Source organism: Eptesicus fuscus, chromosome 7 (assembly GCF_027574615.1).
Source record: "Eptesicus fuscus isolate TK198812 chromosome 7, DD_ASM_mEF_20220401, whole genome shotgun sequence".
Classification (NCBI taxonomy): domain Eukaryota; kingdom Metazoa; phylum Chordata; class Mammalia; order Chiroptera; family Vespertilionidae; genus Eptesicus; species Eptesicus fuscus.
The window spans coordinates 70,456,423-70,471,738 of NC_072479.1; the positions used below are offsets into that span (position 1 = coordinate 70,456,423).

At 38.8% G+C, this 15,316-nt stretch overlaps 1 protein-coding gene across 3 annotated transcripts in view; it reads left to right on the forward strand.

Annotated features, from left to right (window-relative positions):
- SINHCAF (SIN3-HDAC complex associated factor) overlaps positions 1-14,749 on the forward strand; it is a 33,917-nt gene extending 19,168 nt beyond the window's left edge. For all 3 annotated transcript variants that reach the window (XM_054719182.1, XM_054719180.1, XM_054719181.1), the window contains exons 5-6: positions 8,381-8,531; positions 12,619-14,749. In XM_054719182.1, coding sequence (XP_054575157.1) covers positions 8,381-8,531; positions 12,619-12,778 — 311 coding nt within the window. In that variant the 3' untranslated portion in view covers positions 12,779-14,749. The remainder of the gene's footprint in view (positions 1-8,380; positions 8,532-12,618) is intronic.
- Positions 14,750-15,316: the final 567 nt, after the last annotated feature.

Sequence of the window (15,316 nt, forward strand, 5' to 3'; positions counted from 1 at the left end):
ACTTTGGAATTTAGGAGTGTGTGTGTATTGTGTGGAGTGATGGAAGGGCAAAGGGATGACAAATTAATACCCAGTTCAGAAACTCGTATAGGAAGTCATTGTTGCATGTAGGGTACCTGTAGTGGTACTTCTGTATGTAGGAATTTAGATTTAAGATTTTGAAAAGGAAATGCAGGGCATATAATGCTATTATGTGACGTTTGAATCACCTCCCCTAGTGGGGGAAGGTCTGAGGCAGTGCTGTTAAATCAAACACATTTGTGTTTCTGCAGTGAAATGGTATTCACGTAGATGGAATAGATATTCACACAGTGTTCACGTAAGTGGAATCAATAAACTGTACTATAAATAGGCTAGTCAGATTTGGCTCCTTAATTATAGTTTGCGTCAAGCCAGATATAGTGACCACATGGGTTAGGAATACACTCTCCGTTTTCAAAGCTTTTTCAGAATTGTAGATATGGGTTGTGGGTCAGTATTGGAGTTTTCAGGATTAAAAAAAATCTATAGACAAAATATTTATCAATCAATGCTTATTTTGAAACAATGGAAAAACACAGTTAAATCTACTGATCCAGGTAGACTGAGAAAGGAAGGATAGTTACCATCTCATGAGCACTATGGTATATCTACCCAGCACATCACATACATAGTTATCGCCATGATTTCTGTTTTAGAGATGAGCATCGGAGTGGTAATTTAACCTTGACCCAGGTAACTTAGTAAGTGGTAGAGATGAATTTGACCTCTTGTTTGTCTAACTTTAAAGCCTCATGCTCTTTCTATACCATCCTGCTGTCTGGGGCACTATAACCAATATCCCAGAACTCCAAAGTCTTTCCAGATCTGCTGCTAACTTTGTGCTCTTGGGTAAATAGGTGTTACCAGTCCTTAGTTATTCTGATGGTTTACAGAGTTGGGCATAATTAGGTTTACAGATGTGAGATGCGAAACAGTTTATTCTTGTATTAGTATTTATTAATTTTGTATTTTCTTTTTCCAATCTATAATAATATGTATTAGGGTGCTGTTAGAGAAGTCTGAAGAGGCTGCCTAGGGAAGGGTGACAATGAGCTTTGAAAAACACCGAAATTAGAAGTAAATCTTTCATTCACATGCATTTCCTGTCATCACCATCATTATGCTATGTCAAAATGTCCTGTTGGAGTTTTCGTAAGAACAGGATAATAAATGTCTCTAAGTCAATACTCCAGAATAATTAAGATTAAGAAACTTAGGATCAGGTTTAAACGCAAATTTAATTATGGTATCTAAGAGACTTATCCTTTGAAACTGGCACCAAGTTAGGGAAATCAACATTTATCCAATCATACAAATACAGTTTTAACATCTATATTAAGAATTACATAGTGCTGGCCGGTGTGGCTCAGTTGGTTGGGAGTTGTCCTGTGCACTGAAGAGTTGCTGGTTTGATTCCTGGTCAGGGCACATGCCCAGGATGCCGCTTGATGATCCCTTCCGGTGGGGGCCTATATGGGGTGTTCTGCTCTCATATTGATGTTTCTCTCTCCCTATCCCTCTCTCTCTAAAAATCAATTTAAAAAATTATATATTTGAGACCATAGGTTGGCATTGGCAAATGAATTCCAAAATTACCACTTAAAATTCTAAATGAACATCTCCAGTCTTTTCAGAAAGCATTTCCTTTCTTTATACTGTCACAGGTGACTTACTGAGTTATAATAATATTGTGGTAAGTAAACACTACCTTGTTATTATGAAGAAAAAAAAACTATGATCAGACAAAGATCATAATGTAGTTCTAGAAGACTACACATTCTTTCACTAAAAACAGTATATAACAGAACAGGGTACACTTTGAATGGCAGTAACATGCAATGATTTGGTTATAGAAATGTTTATTTAGTTTCTGCTACATCAGAATTCTGTGTAGGTGTTCACAGTTTGGGAGCTAGAAGGACGAAAAGAGCAATTATTTCATGCTTACATAGTAGAGATGCCTCAATATATAACATATATGTATGTATATATTACCGCTGGACATTAAGATGGAATTTAGAAAAAATAAAGAGGACTGACCTATATAACCTAAGTATAAGGATGGACTTTAAGTCTTTTGAGGACTACAAATTACAAAGTAAAAGCAGACTACCACCTAGAAACCTGGTGAATACATTTTGCCTGTGCATGAAAACTTTATCAACGTTATCCCTTTAACAATTTCACCCATTCACAATGGTTTGTATCAGTAATAATGCTCTTCTTCATAAGGTTACTATACACCTTTATACAACACGTTATTCTTTCCAAAGGAACTGTTAAACACTAAATTCTTATCTCATAAAAATGGCACCTTTGAAAGGAGCAATTTCCAGCCTTTGGTGGCATTATTCTAAGCTATTTCTTTCAACAATCAAACTTTCAAAATTTTCACTTTTAAGATGAAGTCTTTCCACCAGAAAGTATGGTCACATTTTGTTTTCTACTGATTACATATATAGATGGGTGGCGGCAAGCAAGAAAAGACTAAAATTAAAAGGCAGCCATTAAAATAAATGAATCAATTGTATAGAAGAGACATTTGACCCATGGCAGTTAATCAAAAAAGCGGGGGGGGGGGGGGGGGAGGGGCAACTAGCGTATGTTAATAGCCAGATGTTTTAGTCATTAGTGAATATATTGAGTATGAAGCTGGTCCTATATGACCAAGTGGGAATATATCATTATCATTGCACTCCATTCTTTACATCAAGTACTCTAAGCCCGTAGGAAATAAGAGCTATATTAAGAGTCCCAATTAGAACATGCTGGCACTTAACATTTTCAACAATTTGCTGGGTTTGGTACAGTCATTTTCTTTAGTCACACTATTTTATAAAACCTTTCCTGTTAATCTAAGTGTATGACATATTTGTTAAATGACAAGACTTTCCTAAGGTACCGTTGAAAATGGTATGAAAAGAATACCCATTTGTTTTGCCTGGGAAGATAGAAAATGCAGTTTCTCAGTGGGAAAAAGCTCATCTGTCTTCTTCCCACCACCTCTTCCACATACGATTTCCCAAACACCTCACTTCCCAGCTTGTTCTCTATGCTTCATTGAAGAAGGAAAACCAGAGAGCCAATAATCAAGCTCCCGGACATGTGGGGTTAAAAATGCAAGAAAATATTAACATGTAAGCAATGGTCCAGATACTCAAAATTCATGTTAACTCAATTACTGTGTATGGGATTTTCATTGCTGAGGAGGGCTTTGGGCATACCAAATTATCACACAAATAACTGCTTTTTGGGACATTGGATATTTTTACAGTTTAATATTGTATTATTTTCCATAAGAACAACTGTAGACCTAATTTTGCCCTACTCTGTATTTAATCTTTGGCTAAAATATTTTAGTAAAATATTTTGGTAATATTTAAGTATGTATGTTTTAAATATATATATTCCCTTCTTCACCAGCTATCTCCAAGAGGAAAAAAACACTAACTTTAGCTCTACCCTCCATTCTCACTAGATGTTTTTGTTTGCTTGTTTAAAATCTCTCCACTTATTTTAAAAAAATCTTTATTGTTGAAAGTATTAAAGATGTCTCCTGCTCCCCCCCATTGATCCCTTCTAACCTACTCCCACCATCAGTAGATGTTTTAATAAACATTTGTGAAATAGTAATTTTATTATACCACTTGACAGTGGTTAGAGAAATTGATTATATTCATACATATATTCTTAGCTCCTTTGTTTAATTATAGAGAAAGTGATATGTGACTAACTTTTACCTTACTTAGAGAATATGCGCAGTTATTTTTAGATTGGGGCTGGAAACTGAAAAATAAGTCCCTTTGAAAAGGAAAGGTGTGTGGGTTTTGGAGGTTCAGACTTAAACAGGGTTTCCCAGGTGCATTGTGAACTGCTAGCACCTGTATGCAGCATACCAAACAGTTTTGACATATCTGAGTTTTTATACACCCTCTAACTGGTTTCCTTGCCTCAGGTTATATTTTTGCTTCCGTGCATCCTGCCTGTACCTGACCTGCGTTCCTCTTCCTGAGACATTCTTTCCAAAGGCATTGGACCTGAAGCTGGAAACTCTGGATTTGAGTTATAGTTCTTGACACCTACAAATATGTGACCCCGGTGTCACTTAACATTGATTTAACCACAATTTCCTAATTAGAGAAAAGGGGATAATGAAAAGGGTTTTAAAAAATGCAACGAATTCCTCTCTAAATGTTAGCTATTTTTTGTCATCCTTCTTCCTAAAATCTGCAATGATTTCTGGTTGCTACAGAATACAGTTGAAAATCCCTAGCACTCCTTGAAGTTTCTATTTCAGAAGAATGTTTGGACTGAGTAGATGCCTTCACGTGCACAGTGCGTTCTGCTTCCACAGTTTTGCTCATGGCACCTACCTGTGCCATGCCATGCTATCCAATTACTCCTTTGTGCCTTTCCAAACCCTGTTTAAGAATTTTCAGAAATTGCAGTTCTTTGAAGAATTTCTAGAAGACAGTTGTTCTTACAAAATGTGTTCGTATATAATTAAGTTGTATCCTACTATCCACAAGTATTAGAGTAAACCATATGAAATTGCCATTTTTTTAGATAGAAAATGGTCAAATAATTTGCACTTTCAAATGGTTCATAGATACTAAGCACTTCCTAGTATAGTGAGTTTTATTTTTTTGTATTTTTATTTAAATATATCTTTTTACTGATTTCAGAGAGGAAGAGAGAGATAGAAACATCAATGATGAGAGGGAATCATTAATCGGCTGCCTCCTGCACGCCCCACACTGGGGATCAAGCCTGCAACCTGGGCATATGCCTTGACCAGGAATCCAATTCTGACCTGATTCATAGGTCAATGCTCAACCACTGAGCCACACTGGCCAGGCAGGGTGAGGATTTTTTTTTTTAGGAAGTTAAAACCACATATTAGAAGTGAATGAGCATATTAGAGCACCGACGGTACTTTCTTTGTTTTAGTTACCTAATTTTTAAAAAAAATAATATTTTATTGATTTTTTACAGAGAGGAGGAGAGAGGGATAGAGAGTTAGAAACATCGAAGAGAGAGAAACATCCATCAGCTGCCTCTTGCACACCCACTACTGGGGATGTGCCCGCAACCAAGGTACATGCCCTTGACCGGAATCGAACCTGGGGCCCTTGAGCCCGCAGGCCGATGCTCTATCCACTGAGCCAAACCGGTTTCGGCTAGTTACCTAATTTTATGTAAACTTTTGTTAATACAAAACACTTTTGAGCTCTATTCGAAAACGTTTTCTTTAGTCTATTTCTTTCCATGCAGAATATGACACAGGGTTGGATGGCTAGTAGATCCTTTTTTTAAAAATCTTTATTGTTTAGATTATTACAATTGTTCTCTCCTTTTTTCCCCCCCACCTCCCCACCATCCGGTTCCCACCCCCCCCCCTTTGCCCTTATCCATAGGTGTATGATTTTTGTCCAGTCTCTTCCCGTATCCCCCACACAGACACCCCTTTCCCCCTGAGAATTCTCAATCCACTCCCATTCTATGCCTCTGCTTCTATTATGTTCACCAGTTTATTCTATTCCTCAGATTTTTAATTCACTTGATTTTTAGGATCACTTGTTGATAGATATGTATTTGTTGTTCATAATTTTTATCTTTACTTTTTTCATCTTTTTCCTCTTTTTAAAGAATACCCTTCAGCATTTCATATAATACTGGTTTGGTGGTGATGAACTCCTTTAGCTTTTTCTTATCTGTGAAGCTCTTTATCTGACCTTCAATTCTGAATGATAACTTTGCTGGGTGGCTAGTAGATACTTAATAAATATTTGATTGGTTCTCTGAATTGAAGAACTGCTCTACCCACCTGTGGGAGGGGGATAGCCTTTATTTATTTAATAAAATCTTTATTGTTGAAAGTATTACATATGCCCCCTTTTTTCTCCCCTCAACCCCTCCACCCCCCGCCCCAGGCTCTCACCACCCCACTGTCTGTGTCCATATATGCATACAAGGTCTTTGGTTGATTACCTCCCACCCACTCACCCTTCACTCTCCCCCTTCCTTCGAGGGGGATAGTCTTCAAAGGTAAGTAAGATGTGTGGTAGGCTCAACCCTATTTGTGACATTGCTCTGCTGTGGAATCTTACCTTATAATAGACAACTATGCAAATTGACCGCACCTTCGCTACACCCAAGCCACGCCCACCAACCATGCCACACCCACCAACCACGCCCACCAGGAAACCATTGCAGGGACGTTGGGGTGTGGCGGAGCCCAAGGCCGGGAAAGCCTCGGGCGGAGGCTTTCCCGGCCTTGGGCACCAGCAGGGAGTCTGCACGGATCAGGCAACGACCAGGGGGTCGGCTCCTGGGATCCTTAGCAGGGATGCTGGGTGCAGCTGAGCCCAAGGCCAGGAAAGCCGCCCGAGGCTTTTCTGGCCTTGGGCACCAGCAGGGAGCCTGCACAGATCGCAGGAAACCACTGGGGGTCTGCTCCTGCGATCGGTAGCAGGGACGCTGGATTCGGCCGAGCCCAAGGCCACCGCCCGGGGCCAAGCCCTGACCCTGAAAGAAGGCAGAAGGCGGTGGCCACAGCCAAGGCCTGGGTCCCCGGTGCTGGCAGAAAACTGGTGCAGGCAGCCAGGTGAATGAAGGTCTATTGCATGAATCTTCGTGCAAACGGGCTACTAGTAGCAGCATAATGCCTTATAGCACAGTGACTATCAATTTGCTTTCCAGTTTGGAAATTTATATGAATCTGAGGGCAAAAATACTAAATCATATTTAGTTTATATCTGATGAATTGCCTTTATTACTTATTAAATCGGGATCTATTGTAACGTCATTTTTCTGTGTCTAGTTTTCAGAAGGCTAATTATGTGTCTTGGCTTTGATTTCTCTGGGTATATCCTGTTTAGGGTGTGCTCAACTTCTTGAACCTATAGGTTTATGTCTGTTGCCAAGTTTGGCAAGTTTTCAGCCATTATATTTCTTTGAGTATTTTTTCACCTCCGCCCTCTTTCTCCTTCCTTCCAGGACCACACTGACATGAATGTTGGGTTTTTTGTTAGAGTCCCACAGGTCTCTAAGGCTCTGTTCGTTTGTTTTCTCTGTGTTGTTCAGGTTGGGTAATTTCTGTTGTTTGTTCTTCCAGTTCACTGATTGTTTTCTCTGTCCTCTACATTCTGCTGTTGAGCCCATCCAATTAGCTTTTTATTTCATTTATTGTATTTTTTTCTGTTCAAATTTCAGTTCCACTTGGTTTTTCTTTATTGCTGTCATCTTTTAAACTGAGACCTGGTATTTGCTGAGGCTCTGTTTTCATTTGTTTCAAGCATGTTCCTAATGGCTTGTTGAAGCATTTTTGTCATGGTTTACTTTAAAATTTTCATCAGATAATTTTGTCATCTCTGTCATTTTGGTGTTAACATCTACTTGCCTTTTCATTCAGTTTGAGATCTTCCAGGTACGGGATATGATATGATTTTTGATAGAAACCTGGAATTTAAGAATTACGTTTTGAGATTGGATCTTATTTAAAACGTTCTGTTTTAACTGGCTTTTTTTTTTTTTTCATACTCCTCCAACAGGGGACGTGGGGGAGGGATGCCACCTTGTTACTGCCAGGTGGTGTTACAAGTTCTCCACTCCGTCTCCATTGACGTTTGCGGTGGGAGCTCCCCATTGCTGCTAGGTGGCGGGGAGCTGAGGCTCCCACATGGTGGGAGGACCCTATTTCTGCTGGGCCATAGCGAAAGTCCTGACTCTTCAGTGGGCTTCCTCTGACACACCCTGGCGGAGATGTTGGACTGCCCCGTAACAGTCTCGTGCGGATGGAAACCTAGGCTCCCCACTTGGCCTTGGCCTTGGCCGAGGTGGGAGGGGTTGGGCCCGTTTCTTCTGTGGTGTGCCAGGAGTGGAGCAGTTATTATCTAACAAAAGTTTCCTGCCTGCTAGGCTTCCCCTTTCCTGGTCTTCTGGCTATAGCGAGAGCAGGCTTTTGTTGGCTTTAAAAAAAATTGTCTGCATCCATAGGTATTCTGGGTTGGCTATTTATGAGGCAACAAGAAAGCTCATAAAAACTAGGGAACTTGCTATCATGACCTTCCTTGGGTCTCAAGTTTTTCTAGCTGTTGCCAACTTGCAGAGTCTTTAGGTTCATTTTTTTATGTAACGTTCGGGGCTTTTAGTTGTGCTGATTGAAACTGGAGGAACAGGGCAAAGTATGTCTATGCTTACCTTCCTGGAAGCTTAAGTTCTCATGTTCTTTCAGAAACACTTCAGTAGAAATATCTTCAAGTATCAGTAGTGATTAGAAATTTTTTTTTTTTTTTTTTGCTGAGGTTTAGTTGCAATCGCATATAATGAAATTATATTTGTTTTCTCTTTCTTGCAGATTCTGATGCTCACAGTACCACCTCAAGTGCCTCCCCAGCTCAGTCTCCTTGTTACAGTAACCAGTCAGATGATGGCTCAGATACAGAGGTGGCTTCAGGCTCCAGCAGAACGCCAGTGTTTTCCTTTTTAGATCTCACATACTGGAAAAGGTAAATGCGATAGAAAATACCTCTCTAACCAACAAGCCTTCTTAATTACAGGCAGCGGGTCCCCCCTTCCTTAGCAATCAAACGACATTCGGCAAGTGGCTGTTAGCACACATGCTTGGAGGTGGATTAAGCAAGAATTGAGCTGAGGGTTGGGATTTTGTGTTTTTTCCTATTTAAAATGAAAATCATGTTAGGGAATCTGAATTTTCCCTGTAATGGAGTAGACTTAGGTATTCGTTCTGACCAACTCATTCACTGGAAAAAGTAAAAGGGCTTGAAATACATATTTTTAAATTCTTTATAAATGGCATTGCTAGGTGGGCAAGTTAATAAGGAATAAACAGGTCACTATTAAGTAAATGTGGAACTCCTAAGTCAAGAAGATGATAGGTTAGAAAAGAGAAAAATATTCAAAGAGAAAGTGGTTAAGGATTTTCTAGTTCACAGATTCAGGAAGACTAACAAATTAAAAGCAATTGTCTTATGAGTAAAGAAAATTTACCCATAGACACATCATAGTGAAACTATAGAACACGAAAGACAAAACAGACCTTTAAGCAGAGAGAAAACAGGTATTACTTTCAGACGAACAACAAACACAAAGCTGAGCTCTCCACGTGAATGAAGGAAGCCGGAAAACAATAGGTTATTTTCTTCAGTGGCCCAAGAGTTAAAGACTCTCAAACTAGAATTGTATACATGTATCAAAAATATCTTTGTAAAAAAGGACATAAGACTTTTTGACTAGGAAAAAGATTGAGAGTGGATGCCAAGTTGATCCTCAATAATGAACATTCTGCAGCAGAGCAGGCAGAATAAAGAGACCCCGTATTGAAATTCTGAGAAGGAAAATTAAAGATAGCAAATAGTCCTGGCTGGGCAGGTCATTTGGTTAGAGCATTGTCCCAATAGTGGAACAACAGCCCTGGCCAGCGTGGCTCCGTGTCTAAAGCAGCAGCCTTCGCATCAGAGGGTCACGGGTTCGATTCCCCGGCATTTCTGATCCTGGCCCCTCTCTCCCAGTCCGGGTATGTGGGCTCCCCAACCAGTTGATGTGTCTCTGTCACATCATGTTTCTCTCTCTTTCTCTCCCTTCCTCCCTCCCACTCCTAAAAAACCAATGGAAAAAATATACTTCTTGGGTGAGGATTTAAAAAAAAAAAAAGTGGAACAACAAATTGATGTTTTCTTTTCCCTCTCTCTCCCTTCCTCTCTTTAAAAAAAAAGGAAGTAGCAAATACTTAGGTAAATTTAAACAAATGCTGATTACTTAAAATGACAATAGTTGGGCGACTAAAGAAAAAGAATTACATGACAGCACTAACATATAAGTCAAGGTAACAGAAGTGATAGCAGAAGTTAAAGTGTATATAAGTGTCCTTTGCATTGCTGAGAATAAACATAGTGAATACCTTTAGAACGTGAGTAATTAAGTATGTAACCACTAAAAAAATAATAAAAATAAGTACAAAATCTCCAGAGCAGAAGGGAAGGGCAGAGAATTTAATGATTGCAAAACAAAAATACAAAGCCTACATATAGTTGTAAATTAAAAAACCATGGTTTCAAGAAGAAAGTATAATATAAAATAAAAAATCTTCATAGCTAAAAAATAGATGAAAAATACTACAAATCAAAACAGGTGGTATGACATTAAAGAGGTAAAAAGAGCGCCCTAGCTGGTTTGGTTTGGCTCAGTGGATAGAGCGTTGGCCTGCGGACTGAAGGGCCCCAGGTGCGATTGCCGGTCTAGGGCACATGCCTGGGTTGCGGGCTCGATTCCCCAAAGGGGGCATGCAGGAGGCAGCCGATCAATGATTCTCTCTCATCATTGATGTTTCTATCTCTCTCTCTCTCCCTCTCCCTTCCTCTCTGAAATCAATGAAAAAATATTTTTTTAAAAAGGAGGTAAAAAGAGGAAAAGTTATCCTCCTAATGCTTTTTATAAATGAAAGACTAAAAGCAAATGAAGTGACATATACCAGTTTAAAGGTTAATGAAACCCAATATAAGAAAAAGTAAAAGCAAGGGAATCCTAAAGATAACAAGTAAAAATAAATGGAGAAGAAAACCAGTATGCAGTGGATAGGATCAATAAGTCTAAGAACTGGTTCCTGAAAACAACCTGGCCAAAAAAATTACTAGAGATAATGCAGATCAAGAAAAAGAGACAGTACATATTTATTTTAGCTAAGAAAAGGGAGATTTAGCTATATAGCTAAAGCAGAAATTTAAAAGACAATAAGATATTATAAACAACTGCATGCCAACAAATTTGAACATTTATGTGAAGTATATACATTAGTAGAAAAAGACAGCTTACCAAAGCTGTCTCAAGGAAAAATAAAAAACCTGATTAGCTCATAATAAAGAAATTGATTCGGTGGTTACAAGTTTTCCCTCAAACAATCCCATGCCCATATACGCAAGTTCTCCCAAACACATCAGGAACAAATGACTCTGATCTTGCATTGGCTTTTCCAGATTATGGATAAAAGGGGGCATAGGCCCCAAACATTCTATGGAGCTAACATAAACTTTGATATCAAAACAGTACGTCATAATCAGATTAGATTATCCTAGAGATGTAAGATTGTTTTAAACATTAGAAAGTCAACTAATATAATTTGCCACACCAACAGTTTCTAAATGAGCAGAAAAAATGCCTGTCATCTTAGTGATACGTTGAAGGTCTTTGATAAATTTGAACATTCCTTCATTGTTTAAAATAAAACTTAGCAAAATAGAAATAGAAGGGAACCACATTGACATTTCCAAGCAAAACTGAGCATATTCCCATTCCTAGATCCTGACAACATAACCTAGAAAAAACCTTTAGATATATGCACTGATAATGTACAGCATGTTTGTAATAACAAAAATCAGTCCCATCAAAAGGAGAATGGATAAATTGTGGTATATTCACATGGTGGAATACTGTACACAAGTTAAAATGAAATAAAGCTTTACCTACTATGTATGAACCTCAGTTAATGCTGAGCAAAAAAATTATAGCATGCCGTGTGATCCCATATTTCTATATTCTGTAAATACTATGCATAAAGTCAGTGTGATCTGATTTTATATACAGGGTGTGGCAAAAGTAGGTTTATAGTTGAGAGGATGCATTATTGTATTATTTTCCATAACAACTGTAAACTTACTTGTCCCACCCTATATATATCTGATTTTATATATGAGATAATTATGTTTTAAATGAGATAACTAAGCAATATATTTAGAGATGCAAACGCGGTAAAACCAGGAAGTATAAAAGAACAAAGGAGTGCTAAACCTAAAATTAAGGAGGAAAGAATGAGGTAGGGTGGGTAGGGATTAGAGACAGGCAAACTGGGGGCTTCACAGGAAGTGATGATATTTTTGTCATTATAGTATGTGAGGTATGGGTGTTTTGTGTTCTCATTTTTTGAGTGCTGTTATGTATATATTTTATATCTACTAAATATTTAAATATAATAGAACTACCAGCTGTGTCAGCCTGGTTATGGTGGCTATTTTTCTTCAAGAGTTGGTGATTTTTGGAGGAAACAGTTTACAAGTTTGGGAGCAGCCTTTGAAACTGACTGCTGTCTCCCAGAATGCCTTCTTTCCCCTTAATATCGGGTAAGATTCCAGTGTGGGATGTACAGGACCTGGTACTTCCCATTACCTAGCCAGTGGGGTTTCTCTAGGAGTCCCCCCCCCCCCCCCCCTTTTTTTTTAAATGTATTTTTATTGATTTCAGAGAGGAAGGGAGAGGGAGAGAGAGATAGAAACATAAATGATGAGGGAGAATCATTGATCGTCTGCTTCCTGCACGCCCCACATTGGGGATGGATCCCACAACCCGGGCATGGGTCCTGACAGGGGAATCAAACCGTGACCTCCTGGTTCATAGGTCGACGCTCAACCACTGAACCACACTGGCCGGGCTTTAGGAGCCCTTTTTTGGAATGTGGAAATAGACCCTTTGGATCAATGTTGTACTAGCTATTATGATGAGGTGGGGGTTTTTTGTTTTGTTTTGTTTTGTATCCCTATTCTTCTGCCTTATTAATATATTTTGTTCTCTCCATTTTTCTTTTAGACAGAAAATATGTTGTGGGATTATCTATAAAGGCCGCTTTGGGGAAGTCCTCATTGACACGCACCTCTTCAAGCCTTGCTGCAGCAACAAGAAGGCGGCTGCCGAGAAGCCGGAGGAGGCCGGCCCAGAGCCTCTGCCCATCTCCACCCAGGAGTGGTGACTGAGGTGTATGTAGAAGGGGAACAGGAAACGATTGAAATTTTAGAAAAAAATCACAAAAACAAAAAAAAACACCCAAAACACAGCAACAAAACGACCTTCCTGTTTTTCACTTGGATACCTGCTATTCTGCCAAAAGACAATTTCTAGAATAGTTCCGAATGGGTTATTTTTCCCTCCTCTTCCACAAGCTCCACCAACTCTGAAGCCAGTGTCTAGCTTACTAAAAGGAAAACCAGACGTGTACATAATATTTAAGATGCTGAGTATTTCATAGGAAAGCTGAATGCTGCTGTAAAGTGCTCTTTAAGTCTTTTTCTTTTAAATCCCCTTCTCATGAATGAAACTAGGGGGACTTCAGGGGACAGAGATGGGATTTGTTGTATGATAAACATACGTAGTTTTAGTCTTTCTATATTGAGAAGCAGTGGTTGGGGCATTTTTAAAGATGGCTGACTACACTTGTTTTCCTTCATGATAATAAATTTGTCATAAAACCAGTAACCTGGACTTGCCCCTCGAGGTAGTTGTTAATAATTTTAAAATATTAAGGTCTTGCCAAGGTTGTGAGGATTCAAACCTGTACTACTGACTATTAAGCAGGACAGAATAAGCTCTCTGGTGCAAATACCTTGAAGGAGTCATTTTTAAATAATACAAAGAGGTAACTGGACTGTATATGTTGTATCCTGTGTCACCTCCTTCATATTGCTATTTGATGAAGATTTTAATTTATATGAAACTTCTAAAGCAGAATCAAAGCTCCTCTTGGGGAAATGTCAAGTCTTCAGGATAAGCAATCTTATATAAATAGTACCAAAGCTTTATTTTACCACATGGTAGAGAACACACTCTATGAAACATGTTCAGTTATCTGAAAAAAACGTGCAAGCTTTCAGGATAGCGTAAAAATAACAAAGGTTGGCGGTTCTGGGGGCACGTTTCTCAGAGGGCTCGCCGAGTGTGTAAGTAATTGACTTTTGCTCGTGTTGCATTACCGGTGACTTCATTGGAAATCTACACAATTCAGTTTTAGCTCTGGATTACTTCGGTTGACCTTTGTGAAGGTTTTATCTGTGTAGAGTGTTTGTTCAACTTGTTTTAATGTATGAGGGTTTTAGGGTCCCCCCTCCCCCACCCCCCACTATATTAAAGTAAAATTCTAGTAAAAGGAAAGAGGTGTGTGAATGCTGAGTGGGTTGGTTTGGGTTTGGCTTTTTGTAGTCAGGCTTTCTGAACATTGAGATGTTAGATGCTAAATCCTGAACGTGGGGCCCTTCGGTTCTAAAATTTTTATGAAAAGCCTGTTACTTGAACCCAAACCCAAGTAGTCTCATTGCCTCTTTGCTATCAGTTCAGGAAGAATATTACCAGTTCACACTTTTCAGAGCGAGGGAGGACCATTTGCCGACCTTATAATAAAATGACTCGGTGCTTATTTTTAAAGCCGGATTTTAAAAATTGGGTAGTATGAATAACAATGAGTGAGCTACTTTTTATGAGCACCCTGTAGTTTTATAGTTCTTATTCTAAACTTAAAGTTTTATATTCCTTTGGAAGAAACTACAAGCCACCATCTGTGCAGACAACACAGTGGTTTGGGGCGGCTCTCCCACAGCCTCGGAGGTGTACTGCAAGAGTCTCGGCCATTGTCCTCTTCCTCCCGAGTTACTTTGAAATGGTCTTTTTTTTCTTTTATTTTGTACATTTTGGCTACAGTATCGGTGGTAGAATATACTATAATATGGATCATCTCTACTTCTGTATTTATTTATTTATTACTAGACCACAGTCAACCACAGTCTTCTTTTCCCCTTCCACCTCTCTTTGCCTGTAGGATGTACTGTATGTAGTCATGCACTTTGTATTAATATATTAGAAATCTACAAATCTGTTTTGTACTTTTTATACTGTTGAATACTTATACTCAAAACTTTTACTAGGTTGTTGAATAAATTTAGTCTTATTAGAAAATAAAAGCAGCTGTTTTGTGGCTTTGTTTGAAAGGTGTTCTTAGGTAAGAATAAGTAACGTTTGTGGCCTTCACAGATAACAGTGTAAACCCTTAATATAACTAGCCAGGAAGGAAAAAAGTCCTCTTTACTGAGAAATAAGGACTTTAGGACACGTTTTAACTGATGTACACAATAATTAACCTAGTGGATAAGATGATATTGTAGCAATGAAGAGCAAAATGTTTCCAGTGTTGTTTTGTTTTTGTATAGTTGGTATATAATCGTTAGTTATGTTAGTTCCAAGTAGACAGTATAGTGATTTGACATTGTTATACCTTACAGTGTGATCACCCCATTAATTCTAATAATCATCTGTTACTGCAAACTTGACACAATGTTACTGACTATATTACCCTCACCTTTCCCACCCATCTCCCCACCCTCCCCTCTGGTAGCCAGCCTTGTGGTCTCTATTTCTAAGGGTTGCCGGTTAGAGTCCTGGTCAGGGCACATGCCCAGGTTTCAGAACTTACATTATTCACACTTCTATAACTTAATTGTTGTTTTGTTTGTGTGTTTGGCTG